This window comes from Hyla sarda, chromosome 4 (assembly GCF_029499605.1).
Source record: "Hyla sarda isolate aHylSar1 chromosome 4, aHylSar1.hap1, whole genome shotgun sequence".
NCBI classification, from domain to species: Eukaryota; Metazoa; Chordata; class Amphibia; order Anura; family Hylidae; genus Hyla; species Hyla sarda.
Genome location: NC_079192.1, coordinates 232,969,400 through 232,997,274, shown reverse-complemented (window position 1 = coordinate 232,997,274; position 27,875 = coordinate 232,969,400). Strand labels below are relative to the sequence as shown.

Sequence of the window (27,875 nt, the reverse complement as noted above, 5' to 3'; positions counted from 1 at the left end):
ACATAGTGGTCCGTAATCCACAAAAGGCTAGTTATTTAAGGGGTTAATGCTTCTATGTAATTAGTAAAAACGTACCTACTAGAAGTAGGCCACATACAAGACTATGCAGGTCTTACCTTTGACAGAGGCTGACATCACACCTTCTTTTTGGCTTAAGAAACCATTCTCTTGGCTTTCAGATGTTGCAATAGGAGCAGTGTCCTGTGTCTCTGGTTTGGCCTTTTTATTGCTAAGAACATACGGTTGAACATCTAAAGAGAAGTGCCGAGAATGTTTTTTTTCACTGATCATGCTTGACATGGTGCTGGCATCAATCTTTTGACATAAAGACTGGGGTGATGATTTGGAAGAAGCTTCCAAAAGTGGAGCCATTAAAGTGTCTGAAGCAGTTTTCCTCCTTACTGGCTTTGGCTTTTCTGGCTTACTATTTTCAACCTTCATTATGGCTAACTGTTCCTTAAAGGGTTGGGGTAATGGGTTGCTACTTGGGATCCACTTCATTTTCTTTCTAGGTCGCTTTACAACAAGCTGTTCATTGACATCAATATCTGCTGGGTCTAGACTTGGGTCCACAGTTTGCATCCCAGAATCTCGCATTGTAGGTGTGGCATCATAGTTAGACTGTGCTAATGCTGCCAGTAGTTGGCGAACCACATTGTCATACATAAGGTCGCTTTCATTGGTTATGAAATCAAGGCGATTTAAAGATTTGATATGGTCACGGTTTTCATTACAAAACAAGGCTAGAATATTTATGTCACAAAATTGGGATTTTTGCCATTGCTTCTTAGTCTTTATGCCAACCTTATTTAATTTGTCAAAAATAAAATTGGACTTTCTTACTATGAAGAGGTGTATTAAATTAATGAGGATTATTAAGTTTATGAAACTAAGAAGAAAAATATCTACTGCAGCAATAATTCTTTGGAGCTGAACAGATGGCAACTTGCAATTTACCCATATAAGCAATTTTGAGCTAGTAGTTTTTAGATGGGGCTCTCCTATTGCACATGTGAACTCATTCTGCTTCTGCGTAGCATAATAAGTACTTAAGTAAGTAATCGGTATGATACTTAAAAATATAATGAACAAATGTCTTGCTAAATATAGTTTAGCTAAAAAATAACTACGACCTCGTCTTTCTAGATATTTTTCAAAAAGGTTTTGTTCAGGGCTTTTTTCCTTCTCTGCATTTTCTATAATCTCACGCTTCTCTCTCTCTGTAATACCTGGACCCTTTGATTGAATTTGCTTTTCAATTTTGGGTGCTCTTCCCTCTGCGGCTCGGTGGTAGCAGTTGTCAATTTCTTGAAGTAGAAAGTTCAATTCTGAAGTCAACCTTGTTGAGGCAAGGAACTCCCATCCTAGGGCGGGTATATACATGATTCCAGCAAAGGCCAGTAGAGCATATGGCAGGAACTTGTGTTCAAACAATGAAGGCCATTGGCTAGCATTCACACCTGGAAGTGCATCTTTAAGTTCTGTCCAGCAATATCCTCTGGCATACAATGCTTGGTCCCGGGTGAAGTTGTGAGGTGTGTAGCAATATATAGGTTCCTCTGTATAACAGATAGAAAAGTCACTGCTGTAGTTTTAACCTACAAAAGAAGCTCTGAAAAATAAATACATATAAAGTAACAAAATGTGATACTCTATGTGAACAGTATATGTGAAGATGTCCTGGGGAGAGATCAAATGTACTACAATACAATCTAGAATATAAAGACATTTTAACATAAACATTAACATTTCACAGGTATAGATACATGTCCGCAAATAATTTGAATGCCGCAGCCCCATAAACAAAAAAATCACACGGCAACCACAAAATTACAATATTAGTATATATTAGTTTGCTTGTTTTTAAACATTTTATCTGCTTCCCACAAATATCCCGAGGATAGCTAAAATCATATTTGGGAAGAGGAAGGTAATGTTGGAGAAATGGCTAAGCTGCTTCTTACTGCTGGGGGGGGGGGGGGGGGGGGGGGGGCTTGGGGGAGTCTTACATGGGGCTACAAGTACTTGTCAGAATCGCTCCTTTTAAGTGGCATTAGAAGCCTCTCCTGTCCCAGTTATTGTTCTGGAGTAGGAGGAAAATGCTTGTCTCACTCTGTCTCTTTCTCTCTATCAAATTATCTGCTTCTTCTGAAAGCAGGAGGGAAAACCAACCTGCCAACCCATATGCCAGGGCAATCCTCAGCCACTTGTGCAGAGGGGCGGGGGGGTGGGGGGTCTGTCTACAAACTAAAAGCACTATATTTACTTTATTCTGTTCTTTTCCATGTTCCCTCCTTACACACTGATCCACTACAATCAGTCAAAGTGAGAAGATTAGCTCAGTAGAACCAGTCAATAGCACCAAGATAGCAGCCAGAGACATTGAAGTCATCTCTAAACAGTGCTTTTCCTGTCTTTATTTTTCAGTGACAAAATTTATCTAACTATACAGATAAAATCTCTCTCTACATGGGTGGCTTACTACAGTACTAACAACCCAACACAACATTTAAAAATGGGTTCCCTTTTACCCGTTACCTAACAGGTTACAATGTCCCCTTTTTGAATGAATGGAATGACCCGATTAGAGGCATTAGCCCAACACAATGTAAACATATATATATACAGTATATATATAGTAGTCTGACGAAGCGGGCTGTGTTCCCGTGAAACAGCTGTAACAACACCTCCTGTTCCCTGGCGTTCCTGCCGACCATAAGTCCTCCTGTGTTCTATGTTGATGTTCAACGGAATAAAGAATCTGTGCACGTTGATCGGGTGAGTGCGGTTTTCTCTACATTGTCCCGATTGTGTCAAGCGATATGTGCCTTCTCTAACCAGCACCCCGACATAGCACACACCGTTCAGTCTCTACCCATACCTGAGAAAGCGGATACCTATTATCCAGTAAACTGCCTTCACCTGCATAGCAGTGCCGGACTCATACTCTTTCTACCTGCTCTAATATATATATATATATATATATATATATATATATATATATGTCAAAAAGTATACTGAATAAGAAAAGCTGTAAAGAGCATAGACTAGTTTGACATCAATCAATAAAAACTCACTAGTGCGATTCACTCCTGACTAGGTGTGCCGACTATCCTCTGTGACAAAATATTGGCCTTGGGTGGAATCGGAGGTTAACCTCCATGGTCTGGCACATGGAAACTACCTGAACTAGAATATGGTATGCTACCTTTTTATTTCTCAACTGAGTGTCAAGAAGCCAGGACCAAGCTACTCAAGTGCCACATCCTGGCACTCCTCCTTACTCATTCTTACCTCCAGTTCTTCCTTAATTGATATACAGAGCTGTGAACATCATTTTAGGAGTTGAGGGCAAATAAAGAGGCATACAGGGATGTGGCACTTGAGCAATATGGGTCCTCCTCCTTGACACTTTGCTAATTAATAAAAAGGTGTATTTATAAGTCTGGCAACCAACAACAGCTTTTACAGCAACCAACAACAGCTATCCAACAGTGTCTGCAGCTCTTAGCAGCAAATACAGCTGACAAATTTCTTTTAAAGTGGACCAGTGTCTGACTGACAAGGTGAATGGAAATGACCAGTATTCTATTTCAGCAGAGCTGCAGCACCAGCACCTTCATCGTAGTGGTGACTCTGAGCTACTGCAGCACAGCTGCCATTTATTTAAATGGGAATTGCACTGCAGTAACCCAGCACTGCCATACTGAAGGACACAAAGGCTTCTGGCCTTGCACTGTATATGTGTCAGAGCTGCGGGTGACCGGCGAGGGTGCCAGGTGTCAACCATCAATGTAAAATTCCCTCAAAAGCCATTTAAGTGAAGTATGTTCTATCATATCCATTCATGGGACTACAGTGCTAGTTAATCAGATATTTCCCCTTAGAGAGGAACTCCCATGCATAAGCTGTAGAGAAAACTATAACATAGCTCCATGCACTTTAATTGGGGTGCTGATGCCTGCGTAGCATTTGGATGAGTGCATCACTCACCATGAAGCAAAAAAGCTGACTGGACCACTGTCCCTTTATTTTAAGAACCAGGGAGGAGATACAACCTCTTTGTCACTTCATTATCAGATGACGATAAAGCTGGACAATTATAAGGTAAGTTATATCACAGTAACTGACTTGCACCTGGAAAAGGGATAGTAGAATTTAACTTGTTTTGGTAAGCAGCGCCACTATACTGGATATAACTTATTATTTTGATGATTGCATAATACTCTAATGAAAAAAACTGAATGAATAGTTTTTACATGTACAGTATATATGAGAATAAAAATATCTTCTGGATGAAACAGATCAAGTTGACATCAGTGGATCTGTAGTTCTCAGATTTTTCATCTGGAATCACAATGGGGGACATTTATCAAGGGATTTAGAGCTCTTTTTTTGCTTACAAAAGTCGAACAAAAAGTCGCATTAGCACTTAAGCAATTTTTTGTGCAACTTTTGGCTGTAAGCAAAAAGCTAAAAAAGAGCGTACGAAAGTAAATACATTTTTTTACTTTGCAGTAGACAGGGATTTATCAAGTGCAAAAGTCGAACAAAAAGTTGCAAGCTCTCCAAAACAGCATAAATGTAAGCCCGCTCAGAGTTGGCTTACAAAACGGCTTTTGAGAGCAAATTTTATACAGTGGTCCCTCAACATACGATGGTAATTCGTTCCAAATGACCCATCGTTTGTCGAATCCATCGTATGTTGAGGGATTCGTGCAATGTAAAAAGTGCATTTAATACTCATCTGTCCCCGCCGCTCCGGACCGCGTCCTCACCGCTCCCGATGCTGTCCCGCTGCTCCGGCGTCTTCTTCGGGATCCTCTGGCTTCTTCCGCATCTTCTCCGGTGTCCGGGCCTCGCTTTCTGGGGACGTTATTATGTTGCTGCGGCCGAAAGCAAGGCCCGGACCCCGGAAAAGATGCAGAATACGCCGGAGGATCGCGAAGTGGACCCGGAGCAGCGGAGATAGGTAAGTGAACCTGTCCGGGATGCTTAAACTGCTATCCGACAGCAGCTTAAGCATTTTGCGCTGTCGGATAGCAGTTAATGCGATGGCCCCGACATATAAAAGCATCGTATGTCGAGGCCATCGTATGTCGATTTGATCATATGTCGGGGCCATCGCATGTTGGAGGTTACTGTATTTCCCGCTGGAAGCCGTGATCACAGCTCCAGCGGGAAATATATTGCAACTGTACAAAGGAGTCTGGGCTGGCATCACTTTGCAGCCGCCTGGCGCTGTCTGATTCTAACCCTGCTACCCTAACATAATGACAGGGACACTGCTTTACATCCCCCCTTGTCTCCCACCCACCTGTGCCGCACATCTCCCATCTGTCTGCTACCTGTTGCAAGACTACAACTCCCAGCATGTCCATACAGTGAGGGCATGCTGGGAGTTGTAGTGCGGGTGTGGGCAATGTGCGGCGCGGGCGGGTGGAAGACAAGTGTTGTAGTGCGGGCAATGTGTGGCGCGGGCAGGTGGAAGACAAGGGGGGTGGGGGTTATGTAAAGCAGTGTCCCATCCCCATCATTATATTAGGGTAGCGGGGATAGAATCAGAGGAACCCGGGCGGCTGCAGACTGATGCCAGCCCGGGCTCCATTTAACATACCTCGGCGCCACAGAGTTTCTATTTCCCCTAATGTAATTTCATATTTCCCGCTGGGTCCCGTGATTGGCCAGGACCGAGCAGCCAATCACGGGACCCGGCGGGAAATTTGATATTACATTAGGGACTAAAAGCTTTGCGGCTCCGCTAGATGTTAAAAGGAGCCCAGGCTAGCCTCACTTCAGCTGCCTGGGCTCCGTCAACTATTATCTCCGCAGCGCCTGGTAAGGAGCCCGGGCTGACATATCTCTGCAGCCGCCCGGGACTCCCACAGCAGGGCAGGGAGATGTGTAGGTGCCGTCCCTGCCATCCCTCAGCACTGCGGTACACACCGAGAGATGGCAGGGACAGCTTCTGTACATCTCCCTGCCCAGCTGTGGGAGTCCCGGGCAGCTGCAGAGTTATGTCAGCCCGGGCTCCTTACCACGGTGCCGCGAAGTTTAGTGTAACTTCAAATTTCCCGCTGGGTCCCGTGTCACGAGACCCAGCGGAAAATATGAAATGACAGTGATTCTCTGATCACTGCAGCCAGGGAGCGGAGCGCATTACCACCCGCTTCCCTGGCTGGCACAACTACAACTCCCAGCATGCCCTTACAGTAGGGATATGCATGGAGTTGTAGTCATGTGGTGCGGGAGATTGTTACCTCCCCTCCCCCCCACTACAACTCCCAGCATATCCTTACTGTAAGGGCATGTTAGGAGTTGTAGACATGTGCGGGCGGGTGACAATAAATGTACTAACCTATTTTTATTTTTTTCTTCTCATTTCAGATCCATGTATCCTGTGGACTACTTCGGATTCGGTGGACTGCTTCGATGACCAGCTTTTAAAAAAATCTGTTTAATGTTAATAAAATGGTTAACGAGGGCTTGTGGGGGGAGTGTTTTTTTTTATAAATTTTTTTGAAACGTGTTGTGTTTTTTTTTTTATTTACTTGACAGGCTTAGTAGTGGAAGCTGTCTAATAGATGGAATCTACACTAATCTGGGCTTAGTGTTAGCCCCCAAAACAGCTAGCGCTAACCAATTATTACCCCGGTACCCACCACCACAGGGGTGTCGGGAAGAGCTGGTACCAACAGGCTGGGAGCGTCAAATATGGCGCTCCTGAGCCTAGGCGGTAACAGGCTGGCATTATTTAGGCTGGGAAGGGCCAGTAACAATGGTCCTCGCCCACCCTGGTAACGTCAGGCTGTTGCTGCTTGGTTGGTATTTGGCTGAAAATAAAAATAGGGGGAACCCTATGCGTTTTTTATTTTAAATAATTATTTATGCAAAAAAAAAGATAAAGATTCCCCCTATTTTTATTTTTAGCCAAATACCAACCAAGCAGCAACAGTCTGACATTACCAGGGTGGGCAAGGACCATTGTTACTTGCCCTCCCCAGCCTAAATAATGCCAGCCTACTGCCTAGGCCCAGGAGCGCCATATTTGACACTCTGGGCCTGTTGGTACCGGCTCCTCCCGGCTCCCCTGTGGTGGTCGGTACCAGGGCAATAATTGGGGGTTAGCGCTAGCTGTTTTGGGGGCTAACGCTAAGCCTCAGCTTAGTAATGGACTCTGTCTATAATACAGCTTCCACTACTAAGCCTGTCAAGTAAATAAAAAAAACAACAACACGTTTAAAAAAAAAATTTATTCCAAAAAAACACTCCCCCAAAAGTCTTCATTAACCATTTTATTAACATTAAACCAAAAAAATGCTGATCACTGTACTCCCCTGAATCTAAAGTAATCCAAAAGATACACGGATCTGAAATGAGAAGAAAAAAAATGAGTTAGTACATTTAGGGGGAAAAAAGTGGTAAAAAATGTAAATATATATATATATATATATATATATATATATATATATCACACATTTTTTTCAAAGCTGCAAATTTGTGTTCTAAAGTCATTTATTGGTTTTTGCTTATGTGTGCTAATGCTAAAAAATGGTATTCAAAAGTGATTTATTGGTTTTTGCTTATGTAAGCCAAATTTATCAACCCACCATGATAGTATAATTGTCACGATGCCGGCTGGCAGGAGGTGGATCCTCTGTGCCAGAGAGGGATTGGCGTGGACCGTGCTAGTGGACCGGTTCTAAGTTACTACTGGTATTCACCAGAGCCCGCCGCAAAGCGGGATGGTCTTGCAGCGGCGGTAGTAACCAGGTCGTATCCACTAGCAACGGCTCAACCTCTCTGACTGCTGAAGATAGGCGCGGTACAAGGGAGAAGACAAGAGCAAGGTCGGACGTAGCAGAAGGTCGGGGCAGGCAGCAAGGATCGTAGTCAGGGGCAACGGCAGGAGGTCTGGAACACAGGCTAGGAACACACAAGGAAACGCTTTCACTGGCACGATGGCAACAAGATCCGGCGAGGGAGTGCAGGGGAAGTGAGGTATACATAGGGAGTGCACAGGTGAACACACTAATTAGAACAACTGCGCCAATCAGTGGCGCAGTGGCCCTTTAAATCGCAGAGACCCGGCGCGCGCGCGCCCTAGGGAGCGGGGCCGCGCGCGCCGGGACAGGACCGACGGAGAGCGAGTCAGGTACGGGAGCCGGGGTGCGCATCGCGAGCGGGCGCCACCCGCATCGCGAATCGCATCCCGGCTGGAGGCGGTATCGCAGCGCACCCGGTCAGTGGATCTGACCGGGGCGCTGCAGTAGCGAGGATGTTGCGAGCGCTCCGGGGAGGAGCGGGGACCCGGAGCGCTCGGCGTAACAGTACCCCCCCCCCTTGGGTCTCCCCCTCTTCTTGGAGCCTGAGAACCTGAGGACCAGACTTTTGTCTAGGATATTGTCCTCAGGTTCCCAGGATCTCTCTTCAGGACCACAGCCCTCCCAATCAACCAAAAAAAAATGTTTTCCCTCTGACCGTCTTGGAGGCCAGTATCTCCTTCACGGAGAAGATGTCAGAAGAACCGGAAACAGGAGTGGGAGAAACAAGTTTGGGAGAGAAACGGTTGATGATGAGTGGTTTAAGAAGAGAGACATGAAAGGCATTAGGAATACGAAGAGAAGGAGGAAGAAGAAGTTTGTAAGAGACAGGATTAATTTGGCACAAGATTTTGAAAGGACCAAGATAGCGTGGTCCCAGTTTGTAGCTGGGGACACGGAAGCGGACATATTTAGCGGAGAGCCATACCTTGTCTCCGGGAGAAAAAATGGGGGGAGCTCTTCTTTTCTTATCGGCAAACTTTTTCATGCAAGATGAAGCCTGTAAAAGAGAATTTTGGGTCTCTTTCCATATGGTGGAAAGATCACGAGTTACTTCATCCACAGCGGGCAAACCAGAGGGCAAGGGAGTAGGGAGGGGGGGAAGAGGGTGACGGCCGTACACCACGAAAAATGGGGATTTGGAAGAAGATTCAGAGATTCTGAAGTTGTACGAGAATTCGGCCCATGGTAGAAGATCTGCCCAGTCATCCTGGCGGGAGGAAACAAAATGCCGTAAATAGTCACCCAGGACCTGGTTAATTCTTTCTACTTGCCCATTGGATTGAGGATGATAAGCAGAAGAGAAGTTTAATTTAATCTTGAGTTGTTTACAGAGAGCCCTCCAGAATTTTGACACGAATTGGACGCCTCTATCCGAGACGATCTGCGTGGGCAAACCGTGAAGACGAAAAATGTGTACAAAAAATTGTTTTGCCAACTGAGGCGCTGAAGGAAGACCAGGAAGAGGAATAAAATGTGCCATCTTGGAAAATCGATCAACGACCACCCAAACAACAGTGTTGCCACGGGATGGGGGTAAGTCTGTAATAAAGTCCATACCAATCAGAGACCAAGGCTGTTCGGGGACAGGCAGAGGATGAAGGAGACCAGCAGGCTTCTGGCGAGGAGTCTTATCCCGGGCACAGACAGTACAGGCCCGCACAAAATCAACAACATCCGTCTCCAGAGTCGGCCACCAATAGAAACGAGAGATGAGTTGCAAGGACTTTTTGATGCCCGCATGGCCAGCGAGGTGGGAGGAGTGACCCCATTTGAGAATCCCGAGGCGTTGGCGTGGAGAAACGAAGGTCTTCCCTGGAGGAGTTTGCCTGATGGAGGCTGGAGAAGTGGACAGTCAGGCAGTCAGGAGGAATGATGTGTTTCGGAGAGAGCTCTACTTCCGAGGCATCCGAGGAACGAGAGAGAGCATCGGCCCTAATGTTCTTGTCAGCAGGGCGAAAATGAATTTCAAAGTTAAAACGGGCAAAGAACAGAGACCACCTGGCCTGGCGAGGATTCAGCCGTTGGGCAGACTGGAGATAGGAGAGATTCTTGTGATCGGTGTAAATGATAACTGGAAATTTTGATCCCTCCAGCAGATGCCTCCATTCCTCAAGTGCCAATTTAATGGCCAGTAGTTCTCGATCCCCGATGGAGTAGTTCCTCTCCGCCGGAGAGAAGGTCCTAGAAAAAAAACCACAAGTAACAGCATGCCCGGAAGAATTTTTTTGTAGAAGGACCGCTCCAGCTCCCACTGAGGAGGCATCAACCTCCAATAGGAAGGGTTTAGATGGGTCAGGTCTGGAGAGCACGGGAGCAGAAGAAAAGGCAGACTTGAGCCGTTTAAATGCGTCTTCCGCTTGAGGAGACCAGGACTTAGGATTGGCATTCTTCTTGGTTAAAGCCACGATAGGAGCCACAATAGTGGAAAAATGTGGAATAAATTGTCTGTAATAATTGGCGAACCCCAAAAAACGTTGGATAGCACGGAGTCCGGAGGGGCGTGGCCAATCTAAGACGGCAGAGAGTTTATCTGGATCCATTTGTAGTCCCTGGCCAGAGACCAAGTATCCTAGGAAAGGAAGAGATTGACATTCAAACAGACATTTCTCCATTTTGGCATAAAGTTGATTGTCACGAAGTCTCTGAAGAACCATGCGGACATGCTGGCGGTGTTCTTCTAAGTTGGCAGAAAAAATCAGAATATCGTCCAGATACACAACAACACAGGAATATAAGAGATCACGAAAAATTTCATTAACAAAGTCTTGGAAGACGGCAGGAGCGTTGCACAGGCCAAAGGGCATGACCAGATACTCAAAGTGTCCATCTCTAGTGTTAAATGCAGTTTTCCATTCGTCCCCCTCCCTGATGCGGATGAGATTATAAGCACCTCTTAAGTCCAGTTTGGTAAAGATGTGGGCACCTTGAAGGCGATCAAAGAGTTCTGAGATAAGAGGTAGGGGGTAGCGGTTCTTTACCGTGATTTTATTAAGTCCGCGGTAATCAATGCAAGGACGTAGGGAGCCATCTTTTTTGGACACAAAGAAAAATCCAGCTCCGGCAGGAGAGGAGGATTTGCGGATAAACCCCTTTTTTAAATTTTCCTGGATGTATTCAGACTTAGCAAGAGTCTCTGGGGCGGACAGAGGATAAATTCTGCCCCGGAGTGGAGTAGTGCCCGGGAGGAGGTCAATAGGACAGTCATAAGGCCTGTGAGGAGGTAAAGTCTCAGCTTGTTTTTTGCAAAATACGTCAGCATAGTCCATATAAGCCTTAGGGAGACCGGTTACAGGGGGAACCACAGGGTCACGGCAGGAAGTACTGGGAACCGGTTTAAGACAGTCCTTGAAACAAGAAGTACCCCAGCTCTTGATCTCTCCTGTGGACCAATCAAGGGTTGGGGAATGGCGTTGAAGCCATGGTAGTCCAAGGAGAATTTCGGAAGTGCAATTGGAGAGGACCAAAAACTAAATTTTTTCGTGATGAGGTCCGATGCACATTAGGAGGGGCTCCGTGCGGTAACGTACGGTACAGTCCAATCTTTCATTGTTAACACAATTGATGTAGAGGGGTCTGGCGAGACTGGTCACCGGGATGTTGAACTTGTTGATGAGAGAGGCCAAAATAAAATTTCCTGCAGATCCGGAATCCAAGAAGGCCATAGTAGAGAAGGAGAAGGTAGAGGCAGATATCCGCACAGGCACAGTAAGACGTGGAGAAGCAGAGTTGACATCAAGAACTGTCTCACCTTTGTGCGGAGTCAGCGTACGTCTTTCCAGGCGGGGAGGACGGATAGGACAATCCTTCAGGAAGTGTTCGGTACCGGCACAGTACAGGCAAAGATTCTCCATGCGGCGTCGTGTCCTCTCTTGAGGTGTCAAGCGAGACCGGTCAACTTGCATAGCCTCCACGGCGGGAGGCACAGGAACGGATTGCAGAGGACCAGAGGAGAGAGGAGCCGGGGAGAAAAAAACGCCTCGTGCGAACAAAGTCCATATCCTGGCGGAGTTCCTGACGCCTTTCGGAAAAACGCATGTCAATGCGAGTGGCTAGATGAATGAGTTCATGCAGGTTAGCAGGGATTTCTCGTGCGGCCAGAACATCTTTAATGTTGCTGGATAGGCCTTTTTTAAAGGTCGCGCAGAGGGCCTCATTATTCCAGGATAATTCGGAAGCAAGAGTACGGAATTGTATGGCGTACTTGCCAACGGAAGAATTACCCTGGACCAGGTTCAGCAGGGCAGTCTCAGCAGAAGAGGCTCGGGCAGGTTCCTCAAAGACACTTCGAATTTCCGAGAAGAAGGAGTGTACAGAGGCAGTGACGGGGTCATTGCGGTCCCAGAGCGGTGTGGCCCATGACAGAGCTTTCCCAGACAGAAGGCTGACTACGAAAGCCACCTTAGACCTTTCAGTAGGAAACTGGTCCGACATCATCTCCAAGTGCAGGGAACATTGTGAAAGAAAGCCACGGCAAAACTTAGAGTCCCCATCAAATTTATCCGGCAAGGATAGTCGTAGGCCGGAAGCGGCCACTCGCTGCGGAGGAGGTGCAGGAGCTGGTGGAGGAGATGATTGCTGAAGCTGTGGTAGTAGCTGCTGTAGCATCACGGTCAGTTGAGACAGCTGATGGCCTTGTTGCGCTATCTGTTGTGACTGCTGGGCGACCACCGTGGTGAGGTCGGCGACAACTGGCAGTGGAACTTCAGCGGGATCCATGGCCGGATCTACTGTCACGATGCCGGCTGGCAGGAGGTGGATCCTCTGTGCCAGAGAGGGATTGGCGTGGACCGTGCTAGTGGACCGGTTCTAAGTTACTACTGGTATTCACCAGAGCCCGCCGCAAAGCGGGATGGTCTTGCAGCGGCGGTAGTAACCAGGTCGTATCCACTAGCAACGGCTCAACCTCTCTGACTGCTGAAGATAGGCGCGGTACAAGGGAGAAGACAAGAGCAAGGTCGGACGTAGCAGAAGGTCGGGGCAGGCAGCAAGGATCGTAGTCAGGGGCAACGGCAGGAGGTCTGGAACACAGGCTAGGAACACACAAGGAAACGCTTTCAATGGCACGATGGCAACAAGATCCGGCGAGGGAGTGCAGGGGAAGTGAGGTATACATAGGGAGTGCACAGGTGAACACACTAATTAGAACAACTGAGCCAATCAGTGGCGCAGTGGCCCTTTAAATCGCAGAGACCCGGCGCGCGCGCGCCCTAGGGAGCGGGGCCGCGCGCGCCGGGACAGGACCGACGGAGAGCGAGTCAGGTACGGGAGCCGGGGTGCGCATCGCGAGCGGGCGCCACCCGCATCGCGAATCGCATCCCGGCTGGAGGCGGTATCGCAGCGCACCCGGTCAGTGGATCTGACCGGGGCGCTGCAGTAGCGAGGATGTTGCGAGCGCTCCGGGGAGGAGCGGGGACCCGGAGCGCTCGGCGTAACAATAATAAATTAGCAGAGTCATTTGGATCATCGTTTTAACTTTATATTACTGTAAGCAGATTTATAGTGTAATACATTGCTGTGATTATGGTTTGCAGCCTTGTGTTTTATCGTCTTCAACTGTACAGTAGCATTATACAAATGTATGCATTCGTCTCACAATGCAGTAAATGCATATAAGTAAGTACACCCCTTCACGTTTTTGTAAATATTTTATTACATCTTTTCATGTGAAAACACATCTGCTACAATGTAAAGTAGTGAGTGCACAGCCTTTAGAACAGTGTTTATAATTGCTGTTCCTTAAAAATAACTCGTCACAATCATTAATAGCTAAACCTTGACAACAAAAGTGGGTACACCCTTGAGTGGAAATGTCCAAATTGTGCCCAATTAGCCATTTTCCCTCCCCAATGACATGTGACTTGTTAGTGTTACAAGGTCTCAGTTGTGAATGGGGAGTAGGTGTCTTAGATTATGTGTAATAACTCTCACGCACCTCCTAGCAAAGAATTTTCTGAGAATTTGAAAAGAAAAGAATTGCTCTACATAAAAATGGCCTATGCTTTAAGAAGATTGACATACAGTGGTTTCACAGAAGAGGCTCCACATAGAACAGGCCTCGCCATGGTTGACCAAAGAAGTTGAGTGCACATGCTCAGCATCATATCCAGAGGTTATCTTTGGGAAATAGACATATCAATGTTGCTAGCATTGCTGAAGAGGTTGAAGGGTCAGCTTTTCATCGCTTAGACCATACATTGGTTTGCATGGCTGTCATCCCAGAAGGAAGCTTCTTCTAAAGATAATGTACAAGAAAGCCCACAAACAGTTTGCTGAAGACAAGAAGATTACTGGAATCATGTCCTGTTGTCCGATAAGAACAACATAAACGTATTTGCTTCAGATGGAATCAAGTGTGTGGCAACAGCCAGGTCAGGAGTGCAAAGAAAAGTGTGTCTTGCCCACAGTCTAGGATGGTGGTGGGAGAGCCATAGTCTGTGACTGCTTAAGTGCTGCTGCCACTGGGGAGCTACAGTTCATTGAGGGAACCAAGATTGCAAATATGTTCTGTGACATACTGAAACAGAGCAGGGCTGCAGGGCAGCATTCCAAAATAATGACAACCCCAAACACACCTCCAAGACAACCACTGCCTTGGTAATGAATCTGAGGGTAAAGGTTACGGACTTGCCATGCATGTCTCCAGACCTAAAACCTATTGGGCATCTGTGGGGCATCCTCAAATGGAAGGTGGAGGAGCGCAAGGTAAGCGCACCAGCCATAATTTCATCATGGAGAAATAAAAGATAACTCCAGTGACAACCTGTGGAGCTTTGGTGAATTCAATGTCCAAGTGGCTAAGACAGTGCTAGAAAATAATAGTGGCAACACAAAATATTGACACTTTGGGCCCAATTTGGACATGTCCACTGAGGGGTGTACTCACTTTTGTTGCATTATTTTGAGGGAACAACAATTTTAAACAATGTTATCCAGGCTGTGCACTCACTACTTTACATTGTAGCTGAGTGTCATTTCTTCAATGTTGTCACATGAAAAGATAGCAGAAACGTGTGAGGGGTGTACTTAGTTATGTGAGATAGTGTATATCATTGTTAAAAGCAAATATTTTTATTTTCCTATAAATATGAAGCATGGCCAAAATGAATTAGAACTAGACACAGATGGTGAAGAATTCATTTGTCAATCTGTACATGAAAGACACAAAGGGATATGTATTTTCAACAAATAATATACATATATGAGAAGTGTGCCATCTGTTCAACTAATGAAAGCTTTTCTAATGGAAACAAAAACAGATTTATTTTTTTATTATGTTATGTATTATTTTTATATTTTTATATGAGACTCTTTTTTTTTGAAAGGAGTATATATTATGAGAAATGTAACATTTTAAATTATAACTTTACATTAATATGTATCCATTTGATCAGTGTGTTTGTATAGGATTACTAGGATATATGCTATGTAGTAATACATCCCATTGTATTTTATCAATGTTGGTACAAAAATACATATGCCAGTGTTGTTTGAAGAATAGATAAGTAAATAGATATCTATTCAATTTAGCCATACATTATTCAGATCATTGTTTCAAGTGTGTACCTAGGCATTCAACTGAAGGCTTTGAAGGGCATACTCATATGGTGTTGAAAACATTAGATGAAGGCCCTAACCTTCAGTTTACTGCAAAGCTTTTGGAAATTAATCTATTTAACAATGTCGTTTAATACAACAGTTCAATTCAAAACATATAAAATGTTCAACTAAAACTAAATTAAAACCTAACATCTGAATAAACTGAAATATTGGTACCAGGTTAATAACAGACTAAAACCATTTACATAAAAATAAACACTATTATACAACACAGTAAAACAGCTACAACAGGCTGTCTCTTTTCATATATCAATGAACTGATACCACTTTATAGATGAATAGAGCTGGAGATGACTGGAAGCTGATGAGCCCTTGTTGCTCAGTGACACTTCCCTGTGTTTCGCTTCTCAACCATGTTACTGGTTCTATACCCTGTTGTTATGCAATATCCTGGCTGTTTGTAATGACTTTATAAAGGTCTGCTATTTAAATTCAGTTTTCTCATTCAATGCCTGGTGGTCAAGTTTCTTCCTTTCCGGCTTCTTGTTCCAAGTATGTTTGGATCGCTATTGATTGCCCCAGCTTACTTATCTTGTTTCCTGGCCACTTTCCTAACTTTGGATACCTTGTCTGATGTAGTACTTACTACTCCTGGTCCTGACTTCTGGCTACATCTGCCTATGCTCCTGCCTTTTCCTTTAGAAGCCTCGCCTAGTAATTGTTGCACTACTTTTCATCCTGACTACTCCTCACTTTGCTCCTGTCTAATCTTTTCGATACGTTGCCTAGTACTAGTAGTACTACTTCAGATTCTGACTCATGGCTACCCTTAAATGGACACTGTCAGATACAAATACTTTTGATATGTTGTAAAGCATGCAAAACCAATAGGTTTTGCAATTGCTTTCATTAGAAAATTTTCAGTATTTCATACTGAAAAAGCCAGTCAAACAACTGCCCCCCCCTGCCTGCTTAGACACATACTAGTCCTGCTGTGTCCATGCATCATGGACACACAGCTGGAGGAAAAATTCTCCCACTGTCAACTTAAATATTCATGCCGCCACCCTAGCCTTGCACAAGACTATGGCGTCCAATCTATGGATTTGGTGAAAGTCCCAAGTTGAGTGTGAATGAAGTTGCACTTTAAAGGATTGTGGCATAGACAAAAACCCCATTCCAGGACATATCACCACTTCCTCACTAATAGACCAAGATAAACGTATTTGGTCCAAATGGTGTCAAGCATATGTGCAGGTGAGGAGTACAAGTGTGTCTTGCCTACAGTCCAGCCTAGTCATGGGAGTGTCAGAGTCTGGAACTGCATGAGTGCTGCTGGCAGTGGGAAGCTACAGTTCATTTAGGAAACAATGAATGCCAACATGTACTGTGACAAAAGCAAAGCATGATCCCCTAAAGCAAAGCAAGATCCCCTCCCTTTGGAGACTAGGAAGCAGGGCAATATTCCAACATGATAATGAACCCAAACCACTGCCTTGCTAAAGAAGCTCAGGGTAAAGGTGATGGACTGGCCAAGCGTGTCTCCAGACATAACCCCTATTGAGCATCTGTGGGGCATCCTCAAACAGAAGGTGGGGAAGCGCAAGGTCTCTGCCATGATGACATCACAGAGCTGGTGGATGTTAACCTGTGGAGGCTGTGTTGAGTTATTATAAGGGGACAGCAAAATGACACACTGTTATACAGACTGTGCGCTTACTACTTTACATTGTAAAGTGTCATTTCTTCAGTGTTGTCACATGAAAAGATAGAATAAAATATTTACAGAAATGTCAGGGATGTACTCACTTATGTGAGATACTGTACCACCAGTACAGGCATAGATATAATCTGAGGCGGGTATTACTATTCCGGATGTCACAGTGCCATTTAAGCGTTCTAATGAGCAAAACTGATATCACTACTCCTGTGTTCAGCAGTAAGTTGATATAAAACATGGTTCAAAGTATTTTTGTAGTCTGTGTTAGCTACAAATACATTGTGGGGAATTTTTGGTGCAGATCTGCAAAAAGTAAAATATTTTGCACAAAATGTTAGCGCCGTGCTTGGAAAATACATAAACTGGGTGGGTTTACTTAAGACTGGCATGAGAAACACTGGGCTAAGTAACTTTGCCCCCCTCCCCCCAATTATGCATATATTGATGTATACTATTGCTACTTTTTTTACTAATATTATTATTATTATTATTTTTTCTGACTATGGCCATAGCTCTTATGAAATTAATTGACTAAAGGTAATTAATCCCCAATAAAGGTTAAACCAGTTAACCATTACCTGCCTATAGTTTTTGTATTTATACTATAGAAAATAAATCAAATTGTAAAAGAGTGGGGCCATCTTTTCTTATTATATGCCGTGCAATTCTGGAGGGGATGCAAGTGATAGCCTGCTACAAGAGCTGCTTTGCAGAGAGGGAGACAGCCTGCCACAAGAGCGGCTTTGCAGGGAATGGATCAAATTACTATACAATATAACTTTGTAAGTCCACAGTAGCATTAAGTAGTAATTTATCCACTTGGATGGATCAAAATAATGAGATTGTGCCATCCATTTGTTTGTGTTATCTATGGTTATCTGTTCCACCAGGACAGATTATGACATTCTAGGACAATTTTACATTATTGTTTTTGTAGTACACAGCACTACAGTAGAGAATACAGGTAAATTCATAAATAGCAAATCTGCTGCAGATATTTCTGCAAATTAAAATCTCCATGTATCTGTATGAGGTTGTTTCTGCAGGTTGTACATGGATTGCTATAAGACCCATTCATGCTATATTTCCACACAACTTATTTTCTGTGTTTCTTTAACCTGAAAAAAAAAGCCTAAAAAATTCCCCCTGATTTTGAACTCCCAGTGTGCAGTTTTTATGGTGTTTTTTTTTTATTTATTTTTTTATGTGGGTCTTAGTATGTGTTTTTTTCCCCTGAGTTTTTATCTTTACAATTCATGTGATTCCTGTATCATGTTACTCAAGGATTTCTATAAAAAACTTAGAGGGGAAAAGGCCTCCACCCAAAAATCATATTTCATTTTTCTTGGCATTTTTTCCTCCTAAAGAAATCTAGAGCTTCCCTGAAAAAAATTACATAATTTCAGCATGCTGTGATAAAAAAAAAAAAAAATAAAAATAAAATGGCACTTTTTTGACGTTTGAGGTAGTGAAAACACATCCTCAAAAAATAAGACTGTTGCAGACATTTCTGCAATTCTGCAACAAATCTTTTAAATTTGCACATATCCTAAAAGTGCAATGCAGAGGTGTAATGGCATAGGATAATAATAACTGCAGATGATAATTGCCTAATAAAGTAGATAGCGCTAGTTCACATCATATTTGGCTATCTTTTCCAATAAATAATACTTGCAATTGACATTAAGGCTTCGATCCAGCGATTTGAACTGTCCTTTCCACATGACTATTGTGTGATAAGCTCTGTAAACAAGCACTGATCTAAGAGAGCAGCGCTTGTTAACAGTGTGGCTTGGACCTTACTATACCTGTTGGGAATTCAAACTGACCACCTACTAGGATTATCATTAAAGGGGTACTCTGGGGAACTAAGCCCATCCTTTCCCTCTCATCAACCTATGTAATTGTCTAAATATAATTCATTAGCTATATAGAGCAGTTTGCCCTCTTTGGTTGTCACTTACATGCATGAAGTAAGGAAATCACAACATCCAGCCATCCACTCTGTCTCTGTCCAAATACCTATCTGAAAGCAGCCTCCACCTTCCTAAGAGAAACAGGTCATGTGAGTCATGCTGTCTTTAGTGCTGAGAACTGGGTGGTGTGTGCAGCCTCAGCCAATCAGACACTGAATCTCTCTTTGCTGCTCAGAGCAGGAGGGTAGGGGCTGGCAGAGCAGAGTTGCAATGATGGCTGAGAGGTGTAGGCAAGGGGAGAGAAGGATGGCAAAGAATATCAAGCAGCCAGAGAAGACAACAGAGGCCACAGGAGCCATGCATATCAGACAGGATGGTTTAAAGGGAACATCTTCAGGAGGAAGTGAGGTGTATATATATTTATATATATATATATATATATATATATATATATATATATATATATAAATATTTCCCTGGAGTACCCCTTTAATTGAAGGGATAGTGATAAATTAGGTATTAAACCAGTGTGTAGCCCATAAAGACTAAATATGGGTTAATCTAATAAGACTTTAATAAACAATTACAAAATGCATATTTCCCTCTACAATACATGTAATATATGTTTATTACATTAGAATGATATGAATTATTACAAATATGTTATTTAAAAAAGTTGGTTATCTGCAGTAGCACCAGGAGCTCAATACACCAGCTGCATATTGTCACGATGCCGGCTGGCAGGTAGTGGATCCTCTGTGCCAGAGAGGGATTGGCGTGGACCGTGCTAGTGGATCGGTTCTAAGTCACTACTGGTTTTCACCAGAGCCCGCCGCAAAGCGGGATGGTCTTGCTGCGGCGGTAGTGACCAGGTCGTATCCACTAGCAACGGCTCAACCTCTCTGACTGCTGAAGATAGGCGCGGTACAAGGGAGTAGACAGAAGCAAGGTCGGACGTAGCAGAAGGTCGGGGCAGGCAGCAAGAATCGTAGTCAGGGGCAACGGCAGGAGGTCTGGAACACAGGCTAGGAACACACAAGGAAACGCTTTCACTGGCACAATGGCAACAAGATCCGGCGAGGGAGTGAAGGGGAAGTGAGGTATAAATAGGGAGTGCACAGGTGAACACACTAATTGGAACCACTGCGCCAATCAGCGGCGCAGTGGCCCTTTAAATCGCAGAGACCCGGCGCGCGCGCGCCCTAGGGAGCGGGGCCGCGCGCGCCGGGACAGGACAGACGGAGAGCGAGTCAGGTACGGGAGCCAGGATGCGCATCGCGAGCGGGCGCTACCCGCATCGCGAATCGCATCCCGGCTGGAGACGGTATCGCAGCGCACCGGGTCAGTGGAGCTGCCCGGAGCGCTGCGGTAGCGAGAGAGAAGCGAGCGCTCCGGGGAGGAGCGGGGACCCGGAGCGCTCGGCGTAACAGTACCCCCCCCCTTGGGTCTCCCCCTCTTCTTAGAGCCTGAGAACCTGAGGAGCAGACTTTTGTCTAGGATGTTGTCCTCAGGTTCCCAGGATCTCTCTTCAGGTCCACAGCCCTCCCAATCCACCAAAAAGAACTTTTTTCCTCTGACCGTCTTGGAGGCCAGTATCTCTTTCACTGAGAAGACGTCAGAAGAACCGGAGACAGGAGTGGGAGAAACTAATTTGGGAGAGAAACGGTTGATGATGAGTGGTTTAAGAAGAGAGACATGAAAGGCATTAGGAATACGGAGAGAAGGAGGAAGAAGAAGTTTGTAAGAGACAGGATTAATTTGGCACAAGACTTTGAAGGGACCAAGATAGCGTGGACCCAGTTTGTAACTGGGGACACGAAAGCGGACATATTTAGCGGAGAGCCATACCTTGTCTCCGGGAGCAAAAATGGGGGGAGCTCTTCTTTTCTTATCGGCAAACTTTTTCATGCGAGATGAAGCCTGTAAAAGAGAAACTTGGGTCTCTTTCCATATGGTGGAAAGATCACGAGTCACTTCATCTACCGCGGGCAAACCAGAGGGCAAGGGAGTAGGGAGGGGGGGAAGAGGGTGACGGCCGTACACCACGAAAAATGGGGATTTGGAGGAAGATTCAGAGACTCTAAAGTTATACGAGAATTCGGCCCATGGTAGAAGATCTGCCCAATCATCCTGGCGGGAGGAAACAAAATGTCGTAAATAATCACCCAAGACCTGGTTAATTCTTTCTACTTGTCCATTGGATTGAGGATGATATGCAGAAGAAAAGTTTAATTTAATCTTGAGTTGTTTACAGAGAGCCCTCCAGAATTTTGACACGAATTGGACGCCTCTATCCGAGACTATTTGTGTGGGCAACCCGTGAAGACGAAAAATGTGTACAAAAAATTGTTTAGCCAACTGAGGCGCTGAAGGAAGACCAGGAAGAGGGATGAAATGTGCCATCTTGGAGAATCGATCAACGACCACCCAAACAACAGTGTTGCCACGGGATGGGGGTAGGTCTGTAATAAAATCCATACCAATCAGAGACCAAGGCTGTTCGGGGACAGGCAGAGGATGAAGAAAACCAGCGGGCTTCTGGCGAGGAGTCTTATCCCGAGCACAGACAGTGCAGGCTCGCACAAAGTCCACGACATCCGTCTCCAGAGTCGGCCACCAATAGAAGCGAGAGATGAGTTGCACAGATTTCTTGATGCCTGTATGACCTGCGAGATGGGAGGAGTGACCCCATTTGAGGATTCCGAGGCGTTGGCGTGGAGAGACGAAGGTCTTTCCTGGAGGAGTTTGCCTGATGGAGGCTGGAGAAGTGGAGATCAGGCAGTCAGGAGGAATGATGTGTTGCGGAGAGAGTTCGACTTCCGAGGCATCCGAGGAACGAGAGAGAGCATCGGCCCTAATGTTCTTATCGGCAGGCCGAAAGTGAATTTCAAAATTAAATCGGGCAAAGAACAGAGACCACCTGGCCTGGCGAGGATTCAGCCGTTGGGCAGACTGGAGATAGGAGAGGTTCTTGTGATCGGTGTAAATAATAACAGGAAATCTTGATCCCTCCAGCAGATGCCTCCATTCCTCAAGTGCTAATTTAATGGCTAGAAGCTCTCGATCCCCGATGGAGTAGTTCCTCTCCGCCGGAGAGAAGGTCCTAGAAAAAAAACCACAAGTAACAGCATGCCCGGAAGAATTTTTTTGTAGAAGGACCGCTCCAGCTCCTACAGAGGAGGCATCAACCTCCAATAGGAAGGGTTTAGATGGGTCAGGTCTGGAGAGCACGGGAGCCGAAGAAAAGGCAGACTTGAGCCGTTTAAAGGCGTCTTCCGCTTGAGGAGGCCAAGACTTGGGATTGGCATTTTTTTGGGTTAAAGCCACGATAGGGGCCACAACGGTAGAAAAATGTGGAATAAATTGCCTGTAATAATTGGCGAACCCCAAAAAACGTTGGATAGCACGGAGTCCGGAGGGGCGTGGCCAATCTAAGACGGCAGAGAGTTTGTCTGGATCCATTTGTAGTCCCTGGCCAGAGACCAAGTATCCTAGGAAAGGAAGAGATTGGCATTCAAACAGACATTTCTCTATCTTGGCATAAAGTTGATTGTCACGAAGTCTCTGAAGAACCATACGGACATGCTGGCGGTGTTCTTCTAGATTGGCAGAAAAAATCAGGATATCGTCCAGATATACAACAACACAGGAGTATAAGAGATCACGAAAAATTTCATTAACAAAGTCTTGGAAGACGGCAGGGGCGTTGCACAGGCCAAAGGGCATGACCAGATACTCAAAGTGTCCATCTCTAGTGTTAAATGCCGTTTTCCATTCATCCCCCTCTCTGATGCGGATGAGATTATAAGCACCTCTTAAGTCCAGTTTGGTAAAGATGTGGGCACCTTGGAGGCGATCAAAGAGTTCAGAGATGAGGGGTAGAGGGTAGCGGTTCTTTATCGTGATTTTATTAAGACCGCGGTAGTCAATGCAAGGGCGTAGAGAGCCATCTTTTTTGGACACAAAGAAAAATCCGGCTCCGGCAGGAGAGGAGGATTTACGGATAAAGCCTTTTTTTAAATTTTCCTGGATGTACTCCGACATAGCAAGAGTCTCTGGGGCGGACAGAGGATAGATTCTGCCCCGGGGTGGAGTAGTGCCCGGGAGGAGGTCAATAGGACAATCATAAGGCCTGTGAGGAGGTAGAGTCTCAGCTTGTTTTTTGCAAAAAACATCCGCAAAGTCCATATAGGCCTTAGGGAGACCGGTTACAGGGGGAACCACAGAGTCACGGCAAGGGGTACTGGGAACCGGTTTTAGGCAGTCCTTGAAACAAGAGGGCCCCCAACTCTTGATCTCCCCAGTGGACCAATCCAGGGTTGGGGAATGGAGTTGAAGCCAGGGTAGTCCAAGGAGGATTTCGGAAGTGCAATTGGGGAGGACCAAAAATTCAATCTTCTCGTGATGAGGTCCGATGCACATTAGAAGGGGCTCCGTGCGGAAACGTATGGTACAATCCAATCTTTCATTGTTTACACAATTGATGTAGAGGGGTCTGGCGAGACTGGTCACTGGGATGTTGAACCTGTTGACGAGAGAGGCCAAAATAAAATTTCCTGCAGATCCGGAATCCAAGAAGGCCATAGTAGAGAAGGAGAAGGCAGAGGCAGATATCCGCACAGGCACAGTAAGACGTGGAGAAGCAGAGTAGACATCAAGGACTGTCTCACCTTTGTGCGGAGTCAGCGTACGTCTTTCCAGGCGGGGAGGACGGATAGGACAATCCTTCAGGAAGTGTTCGGTACTGGCACAGTACAGACAGAGATTCTCCATGCGGCGTCGTGTCCTCTCTTGAGGTGTCAGGCGAGACCGGTCGACCTGCATAGCCTCCACGGCGGGAGGCACAGAAACGGATTGCAGGGGACCAGAGGAGAGAGGAGCCGGGGAGAAAAAACGTCTTGTGCGAACAAAGTCCATATCCTGGCGGAGCTCCTGACGCCTTTCGGAAAAACGCATGTCAATGCGAGTGGCAAGATGGATGAGTTCATGTAGGTTAGCAGGGATTTCTCGTGCGGCCAGAACATCTTTAATGTTGCTGGATAGGCCTTTTTTAAAGGTCGCGCAGAGGGCCTCATTATTCCAGGATAATTCTGAAGCAAGAGTACGGAATTGTACGGCGTACTCGCCAACGGAAGAATTACCCTGGACCAGGTTCAACAGGGCAGTCTCAGCAGAAGAGGCTCGGGCAGGTTCCTCAAAGACACTTCGAATTTCTGAGAAGAAGGAGTGTATAGAGGCAGTGACGGGGTCATTGCGGTCCCAGAGCGGTGTGGCCCATGACAGAGCTTTTCCAGACAGAAGGCTGACTACGAAAGCCACCTTAGACCTTTCAGTAGGGAACTGGTCCGACATCATCTCCAAGTGCAGGGAACATTGGGAAAGAAAGCCACGGCAGAATTTAGAGTCCCCATCAAATTTATCCGGCAAGGATAGTCGTAGACCAGAAGCGGCCACTCGCTGCGGAGGAGGTGCAGGAGCTGGCGGAGGAGATGATTGCTGAAGCTGTGGTAGTAGCTGCTGTAGCATCACGGTCAGTTGAGACAGCTGTTGGCCTTGTTGCGCTATCTGTTGTGACTGCTGGGCGACCACCGTGGTGAGGTCGGCGACAACTGGCAGAGGAACTTCAGCGGGATCCATGGCCGGATCTACTGTCACGATGCCGGCTGGCAGGTAGTGGATCCTCTGTGCCAGAGAGGGATTGGCGTGGACCGTGCTAGTGGATCGGTTCTAAGTCACTACTGGTTTTCACCAGAGCCCGCCGCAAAGCGGGATGGTCTTGCTGCGGCGGTAGTGACCAGGTCGTATCCACTAGCAACGGCTCAACCTCTCTGACTGCTGAAGATAGGCGCGGTACAAGGGAGTAGACAGAAGCAAGGTCGGACGTAGCAGAAGGTCGGGGCAGGCAGCAAGAATCGTAGTCAGGGGCAACGGCAGGAGGTCTGGAACACAGGCTAGGAACACACAAGGAAACGCTTTCACTGGCACAATGGCAACAAGATCCGGCGAGGGAGTGAAGGGGAAGTGAGGTATAAATAGGGAGTGCACAGGTGAACACACTAATTGGAACCACTGCGCCAATCAGCGGCGCAGTGGCCCTTTAAATCGCAGAGACCCGGCGCGCGCGCGCCCTAGGGAGCGGGGCCGCGCGCGCCGGGACAGGACAGACGGAGAGCGAGTCAGGTACGGGAGCCGGGATGCGCATCGCGAGCGGGCGCTACCCGCATCGCGAATCGCATCCCGGCTGGAGACGGTATCGCAGCGCATCGGGTCAGTGGAGCTGCCCGGAGCGCTGCGGTAGCGAGAGAGAAGCGAGCGCTCCGGGGAGGAGCGGGGACCCGGAGCGCTCGGCGTAACACATATGGCCTTGAGGATGTCATCCAGTCACTCTAATGCCTCTCTCACAGATACCACAATGCTACATGATGCAGTACCATCTACCATTTTAAAATATGCATATTAATTCAAAGTAATGCAATAATGTAGAAGGAAAATTATGTATTTTTCTTTGCTGCAGCAATAATATAAAAACTGAAAAAAGGACTTGATATGTAGTATGCAAACAGGGGTATATGTACTACCATATAAGCAGGATATACTGTAAGTTTTGAGACTTGAAAGCACACCTGATTTTGTCTCAGGCCTACATTTATCAATCTTCCTGAGACAAAAACGTGTCTTTCATTTTTCAAAATGAGCTGTGATTGATTGTTATCTATCTCACACAAAAAATGTTTTTGTCTCAGGCAGATTGATAAATATGGGTCATATTTAGATTACAGGAAATAAAAAATATATAATAAAAACTTTCCTGGTGCTCTAAGGTAGTGACTGGGTTAAATGCAGACCCGGAGCTTGCGGTCACTTTAGGGCGCACGGACCAAGCGGCCGCTTTAGGGTGCACAGACCACAAAGTCAAGGGGGGCGGAAAGATCGAGGACCTTTTTTTTTTCTTCTTTTTTTAAAATCTGTGTTGTGCCCTTGTGCTGCACCCTGGGGCGCTGTGCAGCAGGGCACCGTGGCGGCTGGCGGCAGCGGCTGCTGTGCACATCATCAGCAGGCCTACGGCTGCACTGTTTCCCAGTCCATAGTCCCAGTAGCTCTGGGGAGCCTCGGTGTGAGGCTGAGGAAACCGAGGATAAGGGGGTTTGGGGTTGTATATGTATGATTGATAGATGCGCGGTTCTTAGGGCATTAAGGTTAAGACTATTAACTTTTTTGCATCAATTTACAAAGGTACAGTCAGTGGAATACCTAAAGTTTGGGCCGGGGGAAGGCTGGGGGTTGTTGGTGAGGACCAAGGATGGGTGGGGCGAGGGTGAGGAGACCAAGGACAGAGGGGGCGAGGGTAAGGAGACCAAGGATGGGGGGCAGGGGGGGGGGGGGGTTGGTGAGGATGAGGAGACCAAGAAAGGGTGGGGGAAAGTCTTCTGGAGCAGGGCTTAGTGGTCTGGGGAGGGGGCAGAGGAGCCTGGAGAGGACTCTTGGATCTGGGGAGGGGGCATGGGAGCCTGGAGAGGACTCTTCGGTTAGGGAAAGGGTGCAGAGGACCGTGGAGAGGACTCTGGGGTCTGGAGAGGGAACCAGAGGAGTGTGGAAAGGACTTAGGGGTCTGGGGAGGAGGCAAAGAAATGTGGAGAAGACTCTGGGGTCTGGGAAAGGGGCAGAGGACCGTGGAGAGGACTCTGGGATCTGGGAAAGGGGGCAGAGGACTGTGGAGAGGACTTAGGGGTTTGGGAAAGGGGGCAGAGGACCGTGGAGAGGAGTTAGGGGTCTGGGGAGGGGCAGAGGAGTCGGGAGCAGAATTACACAGGGATCTGGAAGAGGACAATGCAGGGGTGGGATTTAGCTTAAGAAGAAAGTGAGACAACATCATTATGTGCACAGTGTGTGGCAGTATTATATTCAGGGCGCAGTGTATGGCAGTATTATATTCAGTGGGTACAGTGTATGGCAATATTTTACTTAGGGTACAGAGTCTGGCAGGGTTAAATTTATTGTGTACAGTATATGACAGTATTATATTCAGTGGGTACAGTGTGTGGCAGTATTTTATTTATGGTACAGTGTCTGGCAGGGTTATATTTAGGGTGTACAGTGTGTGGCAGTATTATATTCAGTGGGTACAGTGTGTGGCAGTATTTTATTTAGGGTACAGTGTCTGGCAGGATTATAATGATTATTGTCTTTATATAGAGGATGAGGGTTTACTGACAAAGTGAGGCGTCAATGATGTTTGGGCCTCAGACTCTGCAGAGGAGATGTAGCTGGAAGAAGTCCGGGTACCTGGACCAGATGAAAAGGAAAGACAACAGAGAAGACGTCACTCAGGTGACTGATATGATTGTGCATTCTCCTGACTGTCCCATCACTGTTGTAATTTGTAAGTTCTGCAGTGATTATGGTGACACTGTGCCCCAATCTAAGGCTCTCCAGTTATTACAAAACTGCAACTCCCATAATGCCTGAAGCTCTCCAGACATGATGGGAGTTGTAGCTTTGCAAAAGCTGGAGAGCTACTTGAAGCGAGGTGATCGGTGGGGGTCCCAGCAGTCAGACCCCCCACCAATAAAAAGGACTGCTTATTCTAAAATGTCAGGGTGTATTTTTGGTCCCAGTCAAGCCCTTGCGTGGGGGTAGGGGGCCCCGAGACACTTTTTGCATCAGGGCCCTGTGGTTTCTAGCTACGCCTATGATCGGTGGCTCACCGTATCTAATCCATACTAGGGGGCAGGGTATATAACCCCTTAAGGACACAGGCTTTTTTATTTTTGCAGTTTTTTTTCCTCCTCGCCTACTAAAAATCATAACGCTTTGTACTTTGTAATTACATAAATCATTTCACCACAAAATCTATGG

General features: G+C 46.2%; 1 protein-coding gene across 3 annotated transcripts in view; it reads right to left on the bottom strand.

The window, feature by feature from the left end:
• The window catches only part of PANX2 (pannexin 2), a 70,453-nt gene that overhangs the window by 6,678 nt on the left and 35,900 nt on the right, over nt 1–27,875 (bottom strand). Inside the window, exon 3 of one of the 3 annotated variants that reach the window (XM_056573723.1) lies at nt 117–1,559. In XM_056573723.1, the coding sequence (XP_056429698.1) occupies nt 117–1,559 (1,443 nt within the window). Of the gene's footprint in view, nt 1–116; nt 1,613–27,875 lie in introns of all 3 variants that reach the window. The other 2 variants (XM_056573724.1, XM_056573725.1) reach the window with 2 other exon arrangements.